The sequence below is a fragment of the Penicillium coprophilum genome (assembly GCF_028826855.1).
Source record: "Penicillium coprophilum strain IBT 35676 chromosome Unknown utg000005l_segment0_segment0, whole genome shotgun sequence".
In the NCBI taxonomy this organism is placed as follows: Eukaryota; Fungi; Ascomycota; class Eurotiomycetes; order Eurotiales; family Aspergillaceae; genus Penicillium; species Penicillium coprophilum.
In genome coordinates this window covers 1,542,769-1,560,658 of record NW_026622724.1, presented here as the reverse complement: position 1 = coordinate 1,560,658, position 17,890 = coordinate 1,542,769, and the positions used below count along the sequence as shown (strand labels likewise).

Here is a 17,890-nt window from a genome sequence, read left to right as displayed (position 1 = left end):
TACGTATGGTTTCATAGCACACTTCATTCGTCCATTGCCAGTGGCATGTTGATTAGGGTTTTTGTTTTTTTTTTGCTGGCACAGCCCCATCGTGAGGCTTGTCATTCATTGGTACTACGAATTGATATTTTTATGGTTAAGATCTAGTTATTACATTTGACCCTTTATTGAATCAACCTACCGTTCTGTCTAAGTCGTGACCATACTGCTCCGTATATTGAACTGCATCCCTCGGCAGATTCCCCGATGTAAGGACTTGAGTGGCAATTGGCTGAGCTTATGCTATTTAAGGTGCATGTACACCGTGTACCCCAGCATCAATCTACAGTCAAGTTTCTAATACATTCCAATCCCGTGAAATGTCACTAAGCGAAATAAGATAGTACTGAAAGAGTCTTGGATCAAGCCATTATATCAGGCCATTCATAAAAATAAGATACAAGAGTAGACGGCCGCATAACGGCCGTATGATGTCTTACGGGTCTTTTTCATTTCAACGGTCTTAGATATCCTTTTTAGATATCTTCAATATTTCCTTTCCAGTCCTATAGGTAGATTGCAGAAAAAGACAGGAAAGCATACTCTGTGCAAGCGACTTTTCCGTGTATAAATTCTGACTTGGACTGAAATAGATCTAACGTCAATCAGAGAGAAAAGATACCGGTTTCTACCTAGTTACCTAGGTAAGTACCGGTATGACATAAGCGGAAGTAGCTCTCAACCCAGATCGAGTGAGTCCCCGCACAACTTCAATGAGCTTCCCTTTTCTTTGATCACAGCCCGCAATCCCCTTTCAACCTTCTCCTTCCTCTCAAACTCAAGCAAACTTCCCCGCCTGGTGTGAGACTTGCATCTTATCTCCGCGCCAGGTCGTGCTAGGCGCACGGATTTCTTTTCCCATTTGCGCCTTGTAGTGGCGATTTCTCATTGCGCTGCCTAAACCACCACTCACACCTACTGATTCTACCGACCTAGCCTGGGCCACTAGTCATAGGCAGAAAAAACCACCACCAAAACCCGATATCATTCAGTTCTACACGCGTTGCGTGTCGGTGATGGCGTCGTAGCCGGAATCGCACGCGATCACCCCATTCGACCCACACGTCCGCCCACACGTCCTTGACGCGCGCCGTCAACAAACCAAGGACACAGAATATATTTTGGGAGAACGCTAGGACAGGAACTGAGCATTAGTGCATTTCATCGCCTGGGAGCGAAGGAAGAGCAACAATGCTTCTCCGTTTACCCCCCAGTCTACATTACCCAATTACTGTGACTTCGTTACTTAAAAATCCAGGCGACACGGTTGAGAAAGATGAAGCTTTGTTTTGGTATGCCTATGAGACAACTGTCACCGAGGGTGATGGACTGGGGAACATCGTCGAGGTGAAGCGTAGGTACCCGACTAGATTTGAATCGACTGTTGATGGAGAGATCGTTAAATGGAAAATCAAAAAGGATGATGTTATTGATGAACCGTAAGAACATCGATTCTTGTTGTTTCACGTCGGATGTTATCTAATCTGTGACTAGGGTCAATATTGTCGAAATTGATGAGCCTTGCGCGCACGAAATACAGTTTGGAGGACTTTGCGCCGAGTGTGGGAAGGACATGACTGAGTATGTATAAGCCTATTAGCGGGAGATGAGCTTTGCTAACCGTCTGCCTTGCGAGCAGATCTTCGTACAATACCGAAATCACAGATTCTATGCGCGCTCCAATCTCCATGGCTCATGACAATGTCACGCTCACGGTCAGCGAACGGGAAGCAACCAGAGTCGAAGAAGATGCGAAGCGCCGACTACTTGCATCGAGGCGTTTGACCCTGGTGGTGGATCTTGATCAAACCATCATCCATGCCACTGTTGATCCCACAGTGGGGGAATGGAGAGAAGACAAGCACAATCCAAACTACGACGCTGTGAAGGACGTGCGACAATTTCAATTGATTGACGATGGTCCTGGGATGCGCGGGTGTTGGTACTACATCAAGTTACGGCCAGGATTGGAGGAATTCCTGCAGAATGTGGCTGAAATTTATGAGTTGCACATCTACACCATGGGTACTCGTGCTTATGCCCAGCATATTGTTGATATCATTGACCCCACCCGCAAACTGTTCGGAGACCGAATTCTTAGTCGTGACGAGAGCGGAAGTTTGACGGTCAAGGACTTGCAACGGCTGTTCCCAGTGGACACAAAGATGGTGGTAATTATTGACGATCGTGGTGATATCTGGCGGTGGAGTCCCAATCTTATTAAAGTCTCGCCTTATGACTTCTTCGTCGGAATTGGTGACATCAATTCAAGTTTCCTTCCGAAGAAGGAAGATATTGGAGCGAATAAGCCTCAGACCGAAGCAAAGGCACCAGAAAAGACCAAGGAACATCATGTCAACGGTAAAACGCAAGAGGGAACTGAGGTCTCAGCATTAGAGCAGCTGGTGACTATGGGCGGAGACAGCCCACGACTCCTCCAGGAACAGGCTGATGCACAAGAAGAAACAATATTGCATCAAGTGGAGGATCGGCCCTTATTGCAGAAGCAAAAGGAATTGGAGGCAGAGGATCAAACCGGTGGAACCGGTAATGCGTCAGCAAGTGTCGAAGAAACCCAGGAACCCGCGAAACATCGTCATCACCTACTTGAGGATCACGATCAAGAACTCTTCCAGCTGCAAAACCGACTCGAACAAGTACATCTCCAATTCTATGATGAGTATGACAAGAGGCGGACTCTCGCTCTTGGAGGTCGGGTGGCAGCTCTAAGGGGCGAGAAGGTTCACTCGAGAGATAAAGATGTGGATCTCAAATTGGTTCCCGATGTCAAGGATATCATGCCACAGATCAAAAGGCGTATCCTTGGTGGGGTAGTTTTGGTATTTTCAGGTGTTCTTCCTCTGGGCATAGACTTCCAAAATGCAGATATCTCTCTGTGGGCAAAGAGCTTTGGTGTGACGATCTCGTCACGGGTAAATGCCCGCACGACTCATCTGGTGGCTGGGCGCAATCGCACTGCCAAGGTGAGAGAAGCCACTCGCTATCCCAACATCAAGATTGTGACGACACAATGGCTTGTCGACTCGTTGGTACAATGGAGACATGTGGACGAAGAACCCTACCTTCTCCCGCTTCACCCAGACGACCGAGGCGAACCCCTGACTCCAAGTGAACTTGAACTTGAAGCCTCCATGCTTTCGTCCACAGACGAGGATATGACAGGGTCCCAATGGACACAAGAAGATGATGCCGAAGACATTTTCAAGTCATCTGGTCTGGATGAGACATCGCCGGTCGGGTATGATGCCGACGAGCAAGCCGCTGTGCACGATGAACTGAAGGACTTCCTGGGCAGCGACGACGAAAGTGAAAGTGACACTGAGTCCTTACTAGACGAACCATCCACAGGAGGCAAAAAACGTAAACGCAACGAAGAAACCGAAAGTGGTACTGACGAAGAAGAGTCTGGAGATGACGATGGGGACGACAATGACAAAGAAGGCTCTCGGCTCTCCCAACGAATCAAACGCTCCTACGAGCGCAACACCAAGCTGCGAGAAATCACCTCGGCTCCTGCCTCTGGCAGTGACCAGGTTTCTCCAGATCTTCCCAAAACACCAGTTGTGGAAGGAGTGTCTGAAGCCGAAACAGCAGGAACCAGCGGACCAAAGGCCGACTATCCTGACCCAGATGATGACGACGACGAGCTAGAACGGGAGATGCTTGCTGCATTTGAGGGTGGAGGTTATGACCCCCAAGCAGAAGCAGATACTGCAGCTGAGAAGGGATAAAGCACTTTATGTGCTTTCGTTTCAGATTCTCTTTGTGTGCGGTTGCAATGCGCTCTTGGCACAGCGACGGCGTTAATTAGGTCCATTTGATTCTTTGTCACATCTAGGGCCTTGTGTCTTGGATTTTCTTGTAGTTCTCAGGAATTTGTGTGTTTATCTGAGAATCGCTATTTGTACAATTCAATTCGATATACTATCCATGAAGTACTCGTCTGCTAGTATCTCTGCTTCGGATGAAATAACAGATAAGTATAAATACAGGATCAAATCTCGTAAATATCAACGCTACATCGCTTTCAACGCCATAGATGCAAACAAAAAGTGGTATCACAACAAAACATCAATCATAAACATCCCGATTCACCTGCCACGACATAATCATCATCCAAAGATAGAAAATAGTATTCACAAGTTCAAGCGCGAAGGCAGTCTTCCAACAATTGCCTATCAAAGTCAGTAACCAGTAAATAGAAGAGACGGAGATCAAATCAAAACTCACAAATAGTACTTTGCGTCAACCAAGCCAAAGTATTAATATTATTCCCCCAAGACTTGTTGTCCTCCACATAGATCTTGCAATTATCATTCACGTTCCCGACAACACCATACAGCTGCAGCGAAGTCTCAATCAGACCCGTCAGCCACAGCACGAGGAGAATAAAGCTGCCGATAATGATAATCCCCGGTAAGAGGAAGTGCCGCGATGCAAGGACCAGAATGAGGAATATGAAGCACACGCCCAGAGCGCTGCAGACAACCATGTAAGGGAAGAGCCTGGTTATCGTTAGTATATCACAATCCTATCTTGTATACACATTTGCCATGAGAATGTGGGGGTTATGCCAATGCACCCTAACCCACATCATAGACATAGATGTAATTATAGCCACTTACCATGGTGTCCCAAGATGCATTTGTGTTTGCACGGCCATAAACCACCCGAAGATTCCTAGACACGTCGCTGAGCATGATAACACAACCATGATCCAGATGTTGAGTTGGAGTTCGGGCCAGTGGTAGCGACGGCGCACTTGACGCTTGCGGACTGCCATTGGATTGCTTGTAGGATGTACTCGAGGGTCGGAGATTTGTGTTGGACTGTGCTGGATTGTGCTGGATTGTGTTTGATTGCGATGGGTGATAGCGCTTGCGGGTGTGGTGTGGAGCTCGCTTTATACTGTTGTATACCCAACGGAGACTTGGCGGCCCTATCTTGTGGTGGGTTTGGGATCGAATTGGGATGGGACCAAATCGTGAGTCAAATCTGAAGGGATTGGTAGAATCCTATGCTTCGTTGGGACAGCGCATTGGGCGCACTTGAGCGCTGGAGGCCCTGGGAGAAGTCGGTGCGACGTGGATATTTACAATTGCGCAAAAATATCCTAAATTGCAAATGCCAATACTTCGTACGGAGAAAAGAAAGAAAAAAGGTAAGGGAAAAAGCACAAAAAAAAACAAAAGGCCGGGGGAGGGGAGTTCTGGAAATTGAGGTGGCAGGGGATTTAGTGTCTCTCAATCTGACTGCGCATTGATTTGATCGACTTTGGACTGAAACACTCCATGTCTCTTTTAATATTCTCTATCCCTTAGCTCCTTAACTTTATAGAAGAGTATCACCCAATGCACTGCGTACTAGCGAACATCCCGCTCGAATGGTCTCCGATGCGCCCCCAGACTCCAGACTAGGGTTCACCTCGACCAAGTCCATCGCAATCAGATTTCCCGTCTCATGCACAGCTTCACAGATGAAATCTCCTTCACGCAGTGTTAGCCCACCACGGACGGGGGTGCCAGTACTAGGTGCCCACTGAGGATCCAGCGCATCGACATCGAACGACAAGTGGATGGGAGTGTCGTTTCCGATGTGAGCGAGAGCCATTTCGACAACCCGACCGATACCATGACTATAGGAGAAATTAGCATGAGCACCACCACACTTAGTGAAATCGGAAAGAGAAACACATACCGGTCAATATCATGCATACTGAATGCCTTGATACCATTCTCCCGCAAGATCTTCTTCTCCCCACGATCGACATCGCGCAACCCGATATAGACCAGTTTCTGCGTGCTCACAATATGCTCATCTTGCATCCAGCCAAAGATATCTTTCTTCTCCTCCCGGGCCAGCCGGGTCAGGAACGCCATAGGCATACCGTGGATGTTTCCACTGCCACTTGTTTCGGGGATATTGATATCGGCATGCGCGTCGACCCAGATGACGGCCATTTCGCGACCCAGTCGCTCGCGGATTGCCTTGGCTGTGCCGGAGACGGTGCCGATAGCGATAGAGTGATCGCCGCCGAGGGTGAGGACGAACTTTCCGTCCTTGGCATAGTTGTAGATTTGGGAGCTGAGCTTTTCGGTCACGGCGCTGACGGCTCGTGGCTTCTTCATGCCTCGGTGGTCGGGGTCCTCGGCGGGGATATCGTTCTCGTAGTAGTGGACTGTGTTGTCGTGATGGACTTCGTAGTCAAGATCTTCGCTGAGTTGAGTTAGAAGCCCTGACTCGATGAGGGCCATTGGGGCCGCTTCGACGCCTTTCTTACACTATTAGGGGTGTTAGTGTGATTCGTGATCTATAGCTTTCAGCTCCACAGGGATGTCTTACCTGGCCGCCATTGAAACCAACGGCAACAACACCGAGCTGGTTAGGGTGTGAAAGGAACCTTGAAGTAATGGTTGAAGGCTGCGTCATTGTGTGTGATGCAAGGAATTGTCCTGGGTCTTTTTGAAAGGAAGAGAGAGAGAGAGAGAGAGCTGTTCAGGTGTCGAGCTATCTAAGATCAAGATAAGATAAACACAAAAGGTCAAGATGATGTTCTAAGAGAAATACAGGATAACGCGTCCTTTTAAATATCTCATAATTGTCTCAAACTATCTTTCCCATGGCCCCGAGTTCAACCGGGGCGGTGCTTTCATTCCTTGCGCAATGCCCGCGAAGTCGCTAAAAACTGCTTTTAGCGATCAAAGTGACTCCGCCGGATCTCCATCACTTCCGTTAAGTACAGGTTGAGGAGAGCTCCCCCTTTAGGGCCATTCGGTGTCCCACCAAGATTTGACCTTGACCTGTCACAGTGGAGGACAGACCGGCAATTTCTGTAATTCATTTCCGGGCTTTGATCCAGCATGAGGTGGTATCGGAGGTCCGGGAGAGGTCATGGAAAATCATCGAATGGCAATCTTGGCCACAATCGTGAAAAGAGGGTATCATTGATGCCGTAGAATACATTTTAGACTATACTATACAAGCTATCCCAGAATTAACTCGCGGAGAATCTCCTCTGCTTTAGGCGCCTCTACTCGACCCTTTTCACCAGTCCGCATCATTTGTCCCACGAACCAGCCCAATTTACCGAGCTGATTCTTGCTTCGGATCTGCTCAACCATCTGCGGGTTCAAGGCAATGACCGACTCTGCTAACGCTATGTATTCCTCCCGCGACAACGGCCGCAGTAGAAGATTCTCCTCCTCTAGTAGTTGCGGCACTGGTCGATGGTCCCCGTCAAAAATGGTGGCCAGCACCTGTTTGGCTGTGGGGCCAGTGATGAGTTTTCGCTGCAGATGGTCGAGGAGATGGGCCAAGGATCGGGCTGGGACGATCTCCGGGTCCCATGGCCGGTCTGCTTTGGCTAAAAGACCACCTAGTTCGTGCAGAACCCAGTTGCTTGCCACTCGTGCGAGACTGGAACGTGTTTTGTCGTCTTGGTCTACTTGTAGAGTGCGAAGGATATCCACCACATCGTGGTAATACTCGAGGCGGGCTCCGTTGTCCAGCTCGATGAGTGGTTTGGCATCTTCGATTGGGAGACTAAACTCGGATCCGACGAGCAGTGTGAGAAGTGCATCTGGGGCTGTTGGAATAGAGTCCCTCAGACTAGAGAGCAGGTCCTCTCCAATGACCAGCGGTGGAATATCAGGGTCAGGCATGTAGCGATAGTCGACTGAGCCCTCTTTCCCACGAAGTCTGCGAGTTTCAGTACTGCCGATGGTCCATCCACGTGTCTCTCCTTCGATGACACCGCCGCTCTCGAGCACCTCGATTTGACGGTTCTTCTCGGCAATGATGGCATCCTCTACCGCCTTGAAACTGCTGAGGTTCTTGATTTCGGTGCGCTGACCTAGTCCACTGATACCGTCGTACTGATGTTGCCCGGGTCCTTCGCCTCGGCGTCGGACCGAGACGTTGACGTCTGCACGAAGACCGCCCATCTCCATTCCCGTAGTCACAGCACCACACGACTGCACAATGGCTTGTAGTTTCCGAACGCATGCCGCGGCCGTTGCTGGAGTGTGGATTTGCGGCATAGTGATGATTTCGATAAGAGGATGGGACACACGGTTAAAATCGAGAAGTTGTGTCGAGGGCGGATATTCCTGGGATTTTGCGGTATCCTGCTCCAACTGGAGTTGTTTGATGTCAATACGGACCCGTTCACCGTCTTCCGGGGCGATTCCATCGTAATCGAATAGATCAACATAGCCATTTCGGGCAAATGGTTCTAAAGCTGGTAAGTATAGTTCACGTTTGAGGAGGAACAAGGGCTTACCATAATATTGTGTGATTTGATACCCCGCCGGTTGATCCTGGTAGAAGTAATGTTTTCGATCAAAGCGGCTGACTGGTTGAACCTCACAATTCAGCGCAATGGCAGCGCGGAGAGCTGGTAGCAGTGTTGCAATTTGGAATTCCTGTCTCAGATCAGTCCTGGCCCTAGTTCACAGTGTTTTGCACATCATAACACTAACCGGTTGGCTACCCGGAAACGCCAGATCGAATAAGGCAACGTTGGAATTGGGAGTATCGCTTGTCGACGTTGCTGCCCCTATTTACAGTATGAGAAGATGACTCGTAGATTCCGAGGTAAAAGCGTACTAACGAGAAAATAGTTTGGTCTCTGTATCCAATTGCGCGTGGATCTCCACGCCCACCGTCAATTCCCATTCTTCCTTGGAAGCTTCCGCCGTTTCCTTGCGTTGTCTTTTGTGTGACCGAAGCGCTTTAGCTTCCTGCTTGAGTTGTTTGCGAAGAGGAACGCGATCTGCGGAGGCCGGCGGTTGGAGATAGCGGTTTGGTGCGGAGGAGAATGGGGCTTTGGGTAATGCAAGGGACGACCGAGTCAAGCGTCGAGCGCAAAGAGAGCGGAGTGTACCGCTGCCAATCCATGACCGAAGCATAGAGAGATTGGACTCGCGTGAGAGTGTTGAATCTTGAAAGACGTGAATTTGCGGGAGCTCGGGGGACTTGGCGATCTGCAGATCATTGGACTTCAGTCTCGAGGGACCTCAAGGGACTACATATCAAACAGCATAATTTCATCGAACACAATATTTAGAAAATACGGATGGTTTGTATCAAGTTCAAAGGTTCTTTATTTGTGCCCTAGTCATTAATTCATTAATCATTGAAACTGTTCCTCGAGGTCCTCATTTGTAGTTGTGGTTGACCGCATTGCACTTCGCTTTATCCCTTTCATTCACACGAGCACTGTATTCAGTGAACATTCGCTCTACTTCTTTCAACTGCTCCTCCTCTTGTCCCTTCCACTCATTTGATTGGATTCGATCTGGTGTCGAGCAGAAATCCGTATCCACCCACCCTCCCAAGTACAGTAGCCAGCCACCGGCCGATTTTCTGATAGGAAACAGCCTATTCGGCTTGACTTTATACTCGACACCTTGGGCGTACAATAACCGGATATAGTCAACCAATTCGCGCTTCATCTGAAGTAATGAATCGAGATCGAGGACCGGCTCCTTCACACGCTGCCAAAGTGGTCTCCAGAAGACCTTCGGCGAGCTGACCACGAGAACACCAGACTTGAAATCGGCCCTGATGATACGAGGGTGACCGATTGGGGAGGTAATCCGAGAGATAATGGATAGGACAGAGTATTCACGGCGTAGCGCGGCAAAACTATCGGGGTCGAACTAGAAGAACATCATCAGGATTGACTAATTGAGATAGATCATAATGCGACAGGTGACCAACCTCGCAAACCATCCAATTTTCGTATCTTGTGCCTAGACTTGAAGATTGCTTAACAGACCGTCCGCGAGACGTCTGGACGACCGTCCATTTTCTCGCGTCAAGAGATCGCCGCGATGTGAAGTCATGGGGCAGGCGATCCGGTCGTGGACATTGCTGTGGTTTGGGCATCTTGGACGGCTGCCGATCTGCAGTGAGTGTTGTTTGCATCGCATTTACAATGAAGTGTCGGGCGATAAACGAGGGATGGTGAGGGCAGGGGCTTGGGTTGTGATTGATTACGGGACGCTGTGTTTTTCTGATACATCGGTACATTTCTTCGAACCTGAATCCCATCCCCAATCACAGAGAATGAGCGCGGTACAGTACTTTTCAAAGTCGGTTATGCTTCCTACCACTTGATTGCCGGACAATAAATCTACAATCTATTCACTCACTGTCTCTCACTGTTGGGTCTCTGGTTCACCGCAATTTGGAAACTATCAGTTTCCACCTTTAGATTTGAGATCGATCTACACTTCACAATTGGCGTAGCCTGACACTGGCTCACTATGGTCAAATATCACATCTACACTCAATTGGTGACTGCAGCTGACCCCCAGTCTATTATCGTCAACTATGAACAGGATCTACGAAGAAAGTACGGATCAGCCAATGGTTGACCTCGTCCAAGAGGATAATGTCCAAAGTTGTGCTGAATAGATGAGGGAAAATCGATCTTGATCGCTCACTCTCCTTGCTAGGCATGGGTTAAAAATCCAAGGGTAATTATCTCACGTGTACAGAGATATCGAGAGCTTGACTGTCTCTTCTAAATATGGTAGCTTCCTCTCGTGACACGCCCTCTCTACTTGAACTGAAAAGGATATCCAATACATCATCTACCTTGGGCCTGGAGTTCGAGAAAATCGATAATCAGACGGAAAATAGTTCGAGTAGAGGGCCGCATACGAATCGTCTTTTTAGCAATATCTTGTTACCATTCCAGTCCTATAAATAGGTCGAGGGGACATATCTATGCCCGGTCTCTCTCTGCTCGTGATTAGAGGGACCAACGACATGACTACTAAGCCAAGCTAGCAGTTTTACAACAGTGTAAGCATGTTCTTCCCAATTTTATGATAAAGCCATGTCGTCAAATACTATTAGAGATATCAGAATACTAGGCTAAGCCCCCAATGATCCTAATCACTAGGGCTGCACATCAATATACATACCTCCATACTATTTAGGTAGTACATCGCCTGCGCGACCCTGGTCTGGGGGCCAGATGGGCTTCATTTATGTCCTTGTAGGTCCGAAGTAGTAACTGGTAATAATCACTGGAAGCAACGGGGCAAGGATAAGGGGCCTGCTTGCCTGGTTGATTGTCTTATTGGAAGCTCGCGATTAGTATAATCGTGCGGGCATCGGATAGCAGGTTTACATTAGGTTTTTTTTGTATGACAACTGCAGATAAAAATGCATAAACACATAGTCATGACCTTGAGGGTTTTTTTTTCTCAATCTAGAGAAACTATGAGAAATATAGATCGTGAAATAAAATAGGCTGGCGACGCCTTATAAAGGCGGATCAGGTACGGAAGCCTCCAAACATGATATAGCTGCAATATGTAGTGTGTAGCCCACGAGGATGCATACAATGTATACTGTATGGAATATGTATGACATCGAAGTATTGGAAAGTGTTCTAAACCCAGTGCTAATCAATGTCTAAAATTACATTGTATGAATCTTCTCTATATATATAGAGTATCGAATGATCCTATCATCCTCCCATCTTGTATTTCAACCCTACTTTATTGTACTCCTTACACCCAACTACACTCAACTATACTCAAATGATACTCGCAGATACTCCCAATCAATACATTCTTGACCTTTATGCATGAAATATGGTAGATAAGTGGCGTCAGACAGAGCGCTCACAGTGCTGCATCACATTCCCCCGCTTCGCTAGACCGCCATAGACCGCCAGATGCAAGGATCAACCAGCGCATAACTGCATGTACATATTTCTCACTTCAGACACACATGCATACTGGTATATGATAATTATGACGAGGCCTGATTTGTCCCACTTGGCCGGTTCAGAATGTTCATGGTAATTCACCATTTTCCTATTTATCGAGTTCTTCCAAGTGTAGGAGGCGCCCTATGAAGGGTACAGGGAACCTCCTTGCACCACCATCATTGGTCGATCTAAATAAAGCCGGCGCTTCTAATTTGCTTCAGATTGTCCCGAACTACCTTGTGTGACGAATTGCACGTCTCTATTTCGACAGGCATAACACGTTGGGCTCGTTTTCACCAGCTGACGACCTATTTCCAACTTTGGGTCTTTCGATTGGGGGCTGACATCTTCCTCTATAATGACACATCTGACAGTCTAAGGGTTTCATATTCCCTTCATGAAGAATGTCCAAAGGAATTCGCGGGGAAATTGGAAATATACTATCTTTCGCTTTGGTCCCTGGATTCCGCACCTTTGACAGTCGATCTGAGACCTGGAATTCCATCCCTGGGCTATGCCTCGGGTCCCTATACTCCTAATTCCACCGCACGATTTCATGTTTCACGTTTTGTTTTCCTTCCTTCTGGGCATGTCCTGATTTGACATTTGATTTGAAGAGGTATGAACCGGGTGTTGACTCCGAACCTCTCCGATCATGCCGTTCCAAACTAGAAAGCCAAAAAAGGATGGACGAAAGAGGACATACTCGTTGGTTTCCAACGCTACAAGCACACAGGCTGGTCCTGTCGTGATCCCTAAGACTGTCGAAAACAGTGTACCTTCACAGGCCAATGGCTCAGCCCTAAATGCGCCTGCCGCCCCAGAGCAGAAACCCGCAGAGCCGAAGAAGGCGCCTAATGTGTTTGAATTCTTAGAAGAGGATGACGAATCGTCTTCAGACTCATCATCGTCATCCTCATCCTCATCGGAGTCGGACTCCGACGAGGAGCCAGAGCCTCCGCGCCCTATACAAACCACCACCACGATCCAGTCTTCCAAGCCACGAGCAAATACTGAGCCGCACGGAGCGTTGGTCTCAGGAGGAAACACAGCCCCGAAGAAAGTTGCTCAATCATCTCCAGTGGTATCCAAAAGTCCACGTGAACTACGAAAGCCCGCATCAACCCCCACACCTTCTACAGGCAATCAGTTGGTAACCCGGAAGAGACAAACCACCACAAAGCCGAGCCCCATCTCGACTGCAAGCATCTCTCCAGAAAAAGGCCAACTAGAATTGTCCCAGCCACACACCTACCATGGCCCACCAAGAGAAAATAGTGCTGTCCATAGACCGCCACTACCACCCTCTCCGCCAAGAAGTCCAGAAGATAGTATTCACCGCACCACGCCGACAAGGAGACGAGACTCCAATGCAACACTGGAGCCACGTGGGTACGGCCTTCTAGCTTCGCACTTAACCAATTCCGCCTCACAAGAGAGCGGAAGCTTCCCTCCGCTATACCGACGCTTCGAGACAATCAACCACCGCGTTCTGCTCCACCTCCAAGACGAGATCTCTCAGATGGAAGAAGACCTCCACGCGCTAGACGAGTATGATGAAATGTATCGAGTCAGCGCAGCCGACCAGGAAGGCACAAAGCCTCTACCGGCCTCACGACGCCGGGACGCCCAATCCCAAGCATACTCATCCTTGCATTATCGTCGCATGGATCTGATGAGTACTTTGATCCAGAAGACTGAACAATACAGTAAGCCCATTCCTTGCTCTTTCCATATCGCTACCCACAAAAAAACCCAGCTGACCAGCAACCCCAGATAACGCCCTCAGCGCCTACAGCAAAGTCCTAAAGACGCTCCCGCGCGCCTCGGAACAGGATATCACGGGCTATCGCAACTGGATGAGAGAGAACAAGCCCGTCGCTGGGGTCGAGACACGGTTTCTTACCCACAACGCGGATTTAGTCTCCCTCACTCCGCGACTAGCTGCTTCTGCCGCCGCAGCACCCGTCTACATCGCCATTATCATCGCATCTGGTGCGCTCCTACTGCCATTATTGGCGTTCAGCCTGATTGCGGAGTTTTCCGGTCGCCTTGTCGTTGTGACAGTCGTTGGCGGCGCCGCGGCCGCTATCGCTGCGAATTATTCGGCTGGTATAGATACCCTGGTCGACTCGAGGGATGGATGGCGCTGTGCTACGATGTATGATTTCTTCGATTCTGTGTGACTGCATTTGAGACTGACTCTTCTTGATAGATACTTCGGTTTCATGACTTTGGCAGCCATGTTCATTCCATAGCTTCGATCTTCTATTCCCTCAACTTGCATACTGCATCAAGCCTTACGACTTACGAATTCCCTTTGTTTTTCTTTTGTTTTGATGGCGATGAGCCCTCTATGTCTTGTGTCAAGGGAAGGTTGGAGATGGTGCTCACTACTGGGCAAGAAGAAAGAGACGGCGTTCATTTTTCGGGCGATTGCTTCAATAATTGGATAGGGCAGATAGACGACTATCTAGGGCCTGGCATATTTGGAATGGACTATGGGATGAGCATTGGGCAGGATATACAGTGGACTGGGAAATAATATAGCAGGATGGGTGCTTTTTGTATCAGGGATCTTATTGAGCAATGTATTATTTATGAGGAATGATTTTAGGAACGCTTTGCATGCTCTTCTCAATACCTCGATGGTCGAATCACTACATCGGAAAGCAGATGTACTTATAATGCAGCATATCGATTAAATTGCACCGGAAGCGAAAAACAAGTAATTCTCTAAGCAAGACTTAGCTGTATCGCGATGGCAGCCTTACACCTGGGCCGACCTGTCTTGAAAAAAAACCATCCACGCCAATCGCTTAGTCCATAATACAACACCAAATAAAGAAGAATCATACAAACCAGGGATCAAGAGGTTCATTAACAACACAGTTGGGTAGAAAAAAAAATCGGAGACGCGGATCACATCCAGAGCTCATAATTCGAAACGAAATAGAGAGAAGAAAATGCAGAAGTCAATAAAGCGGAAAGCCGCTTGTGGAGGAATACAGCGTTGAAGTTTTGTCTCTCTTGAGGAACAAGACGCATTGTTGCATCTGAACACAAGTCCACATGCTTAGGTTTGTGCAAATATTAGACCTATGTCGAAAGGGGCGTGCCATTTTGCTTGCTCCCTGGTGTCATGCTACCTTCTTGGGATGCACGGGCATCTGGCCCTTGAGGCTGAGGTGTTGAAGGACTATGGCCTGTCTGTCGAGCTGCCAGTTGTGCCTTATTCCTGTCCATCAGCGCAGCTTGTTCGGCCGCACTACGAGAGTATGTGGCACTAGCGGCGGAGTTTGAGTAGCCAACCTGTGAAGGAGTTTGGCCTGGGTACTGAGCTCGCTGATTCGAGGTTGCAGTCGCATAGGGCGTACGCCCCTGTGGTGTGGCGTTAAACGAACCTGGCTGTCTGGGCTGTGGTGTGTAAGGCTGCGGAGACACTTGGGCATATCCATTGGAAGCAGGGCGCTGGTATTGGGGAGCCTGATTCCCCTGGCTGTATTGCGGGTTGATTTGCGCGTATTGAGGAGCGTTGGCTGGACGTTGACTGGGTGTGCTTGGTGGACGACCCGCGCCATAAGCATGGGTGTATGTAGTTGGCGCTGAGGGTTGCCGTGCGTGCTGCGGCGTGACCTGGAATCCTGCTTGAGGCTGAACTCGAGCGTTGGAAGCAAAAGCACGTTGATTGTAAGCACCGTGAGAGCCTTGATAATTACTAGGCCGTGAGGTAGCGGGCGTTGAAGTTCGATTTGCGACATTGGCTGCTGCGAGCAATGCTGCGGCCCTTTCTTGTGACAAAGTAAAGTCATCCTTCTCCATGGTGCCGCTATAGTCAGGAATTTCAATCAAAACCTTTTGGCTGATATTCAGTTCGGCGAGGCGATGGCCGTCCAATTTGGCGACAGCATAAGGTGGCAAGTTGTTGACGATTGTAGCAAGGCTTGACTTGAGGGTTTCATAAACAAGGGTCTCTGCCTCAGAGGGTGTGGTCACGTCGCCCAAATCAAGGCCGAGTGTTTCATTCAACTCAGGCACTTGCTGACCGGGTGGTTGAAGTTCAGAAGGAAGCTTGAGACTTCGAAGTCGCTGGTAGGAACTGAGAGTGTCAAGCAAGTCGGAAACTTCCTCGAGCATTTGTTTGATCTCCTTTGATTCTGGGTCGACTTCATTGCTCGGGTCGCTTTCCGTGATGTCTCCAGCAAAGTCCTGGGCATTGAATGACTCAACCATTTCGTCCAAAGTGCTCTCATCAAGTTCGCCTATGTTGCCAGGCTGGGCGGTTTGAGTGTCGTTTTGTTTAACGTCTCCTTCCCATGAGATCGACAGCAAGGTGTTCACGCGGTCTGCACCCCGTTGTCCCCACCAAACCATATCCTTTGAATCGAGTTGTACAATGGCACCAGAGCTGTCGTATGAAGGGGCAAATGACGAGAAGACACCCTGGAAAGTAGAAGAATCGGGGCCAGTCCAAAGGGCAGGATCGCCATGCCGATGAGCATTGTCCGAATCTGCGTGCTTTGCTACACGGTCCCAGTGGGAAGGTGATGATGTGACCCCACCATATTGAAGCCATTGGGTTGAAGGGAGGGGTGCTAGGCAATAGTTGCTGCGCTCTCCCAAAAATGTCCTGACATCGAAAGTAGCGTCGAAGCGATCCGTCCATGTGGTCGAATTAGCCCGGTGAGATCGCTTGCGCGGAGGTTCTAGCTTTGCTAATGTTTCACGTGGAGCGAATACCTCCCCGAATGTTCGCTTTGATTGAGATCCAGCATCAAGGTTGTAAGGGATGACTTTGGTGGCTGTGATGCCATTAGGCAGGGCGAGCTCGCGCAGCTCTTCTTGCACCTCGACAAACTTCTCAGGTCCTGATTCGGACTGCAATGGTACCTTGACAGATTTTTGAAGACTCGAGAATAGCTGCTTGGGATTTGATGGATTTCCGAAGAGTGTTAGGGCGGGCTTATCCTCTCGCTGGCAGACATTGATGGCGTGAAGCTCTGCTGTATCATCGGTATCATCTTCCATTGTCTCTGTTTTGACCTCGGGTTGGTTGACGAAGGATTGGCCAATCAAACTGTTCATATGTTTTTTGAATGCTGCGATCCGGTTGACCACTTCATTCAAAGGTGCCCCATCTTCTTTCGTGCCATTGGATTGGGTTTGATTTCGTTCAATTACAGCAGTTGATGCTCTTTCGATGTCGGAGAGAAACTCTTGCAATGTGTTATATTTGCCCGAATTGACGCGTGTTTGTATATTGGAGGTTTCTGGATCGCCAGAGACCTTTGCGCGCTTCGTTCGAGGTTTAGCGGTTGTATTTGGGAAAGGACAGGAGAGGAGTTGGAGTTCAGTGTCATGCCTGCGGCTTGTTAGCATAAAACTAAGAACCAAATACTTTCATCAAAGCTTACTTCAGTAGGAGCTCAATCAGGCTGCGAAGAGTTTCATGGAGATTTGCTCGATCGCGCGAAGCGGTAGCACTTGAATCAGTACTTGGTTTGTCGTCCTGAGTGGAGCGCTTCCGTTTTCCAGAGGTTGCATTAGTAGCAGGGTCCGGAAGGGGTTCGCCATTAGTGGCAGACATGGGGGTTGTGTCTCCAGCTTCGTCGGCGCTCATGGTTGCAAAAGTCGCGCCGAGGTCAAGGTCGATGCTTGCTTTGACGCGGTCCCCTCCAATGCAAATGGATGGGGGGTTCCACAAATCAAAAGGTTGACAGTAAAAACTGAGAAGATGCGATCGTGGAAATAATTATTTGCTGGCGATTTGGTGTTGAGGTTGATACTTGGCCCGGAAAGCAATAGTCCAAGTCACCTCGATGGTAGGGCGTGAAAGCGAACCCTCAAGGACGATGGGGATCGCGAAGAGCGAGGGGGAAGATAAAACTTTCACGTCACCACAATCAGAGAGGTGAATATGAAGTGGATAAAATTGTCAATAGAGACCAAGGAATTAGGACATTGATCAATGCACTAAGCAACCCTCGAACAAATAGGATAAGTGGTCTCTTTTTTCTTGTCTGGAGGGAACGTTCACTGAGATGCGCTTTTCGGAATGGCGCGCCTTCTGACGATCCATCACGTGACCTGTTTTCT

At 48.7% G+C, this 17,890-nt stretch overlaps 7 protein-coding genes across 7 annotated transcripts; 2 read left to right on the top strand and 5 right to left on the bottom strand.

The window, feature by feature from the left end:
• Positions 1-1,230: 1,230 nt before the first annotated feature.
• fcpA (protein-serine/threonine phosphatase) lies at positions 1,231-3,791 on the top strand (the record flags this gene model as incomplete). The annotated part of the gene is made up of 3 exons (XM_056679331.1): positions 1,231-1,478; positions 1,534-1,620; positions 1,679-3,791. 3 exons carry the CDS (start codon positions 1,231-1,233, stop codon positions 3,789-3,791), a joined length of 2,448 nt encoding a protein of 815 aa, XP_056529703.1.
• A 340-nt stretch (positions 3,792-4,131) lies between these two features.
• N7500_008186 (uncharacterized protein) lies at positions 4,132-4,843 on the bottom strand (the record flags this gene model as incomplete). The annotated part of the gene is made up of 3 exons (XM_056679330.1): positions 4,132-4,235; positions 4,291-4,565; positions 4,686-4,843. The coding sequence occupies 3 exons, from the start codon at positions 4,841-4,843 to the stop codon at positions 4,132-4,134; spliced, it is 537 nt and encodes a 178-aa protein (XP_056529702.1).
• Positions 4,844-5,391: 548 nt separating this feature from the next.
• N7500_008185 (arginase) lies at positions 5,392-6,489 on the bottom strand (the record flags this gene model as incomplete). The annotated part of the gene is made up of 3 exons (XM_056679329.1): positions 5,392-5,695; positions 5,758-6,341; positions 6,403-6,489. 3 exons carry the CDS (start codon positions 6,487-6,489, stop codon positions 5,392-5,394), a joined length of 975 nt encoding a protein of 324 aa, XP_056529701.1.
• Positions 6,490-7,043: 554 nt separating this feature from the next.
• On the bottom strand, positions 7,044-8,969 carry N7500_008184 (glutamyl-tRNA(Gln) amidotransferase subunit PET112; the record flags this gene model as incomplete). The annotated part of the gene is made up of 3 exons (XM_056679328.1): positions 7,044-8,483; positions 8,541-8,617; positions 8,672-8,969. The coding sequence occupies 3 exons, from the start codon at positions 8,967-8,969 to the stop codon at positions 7,044-7,046; spliced, it is 1,815 nt and encodes a 604-aa protein (XP_056529700.1).
• Positions 8,970-9,218: 249 nt separating this feature from the next.
• On the bottom strand, positions 9,219-9,951 carry N7500_008183 (uncharacterized protein; the record flags this gene model as incomplete). Its single annotated transcript, XM_056679327.1, has 2 exons — positions 9,219-9,722; positions 9,784-9,951. 2 exons carry the CDS (start codon positions 9,949-9,951, stop codon positions 9,219-9,221), a joined length of 672 nt encoding a protein of 223 aa, XP_056529699.1.
• A 2,498-nt stretch (positions 9,952-12,449) lies between these two features.
• N7500_008182 (uncharacterized protein) lies at positions 12,450-14,052 on the top strand (the record flags this gene model as incomplete). Its single annotated transcript, XM_056679326.1, has 3 exons — positions 12,450-13,503; positions 13,571-13,955; positions 14,010-14,052. The coding sequence occupies 3 exons, from the start codon at positions 12,450-12,452 to the stop codon at positions 14,050-14,052; spliced, it is 1,482 nt and encodes a 493-aa protein (XP_056529698.1).
• Positions 14,053-14,893: 841 nt separating this feature from the next.
• On the bottom strand, positions 14,894-17,414 carry N7500_008181 (uncharacterized protein; the record flags this gene model as incomplete). Its single annotated transcript, XM_056679325.1, has 2 exons — positions 14,894-17,156; positions 17,209-17,414. 2 exons carry the CDS (start codon positions 17,412-17,414, stop codon positions 14,894-14,896), a joined length of 2,469 nt encoding a protein of 822 aa, XP_056529697.1.
• Positions 17,415-17,890: the final 476 nt, after the last annotated feature.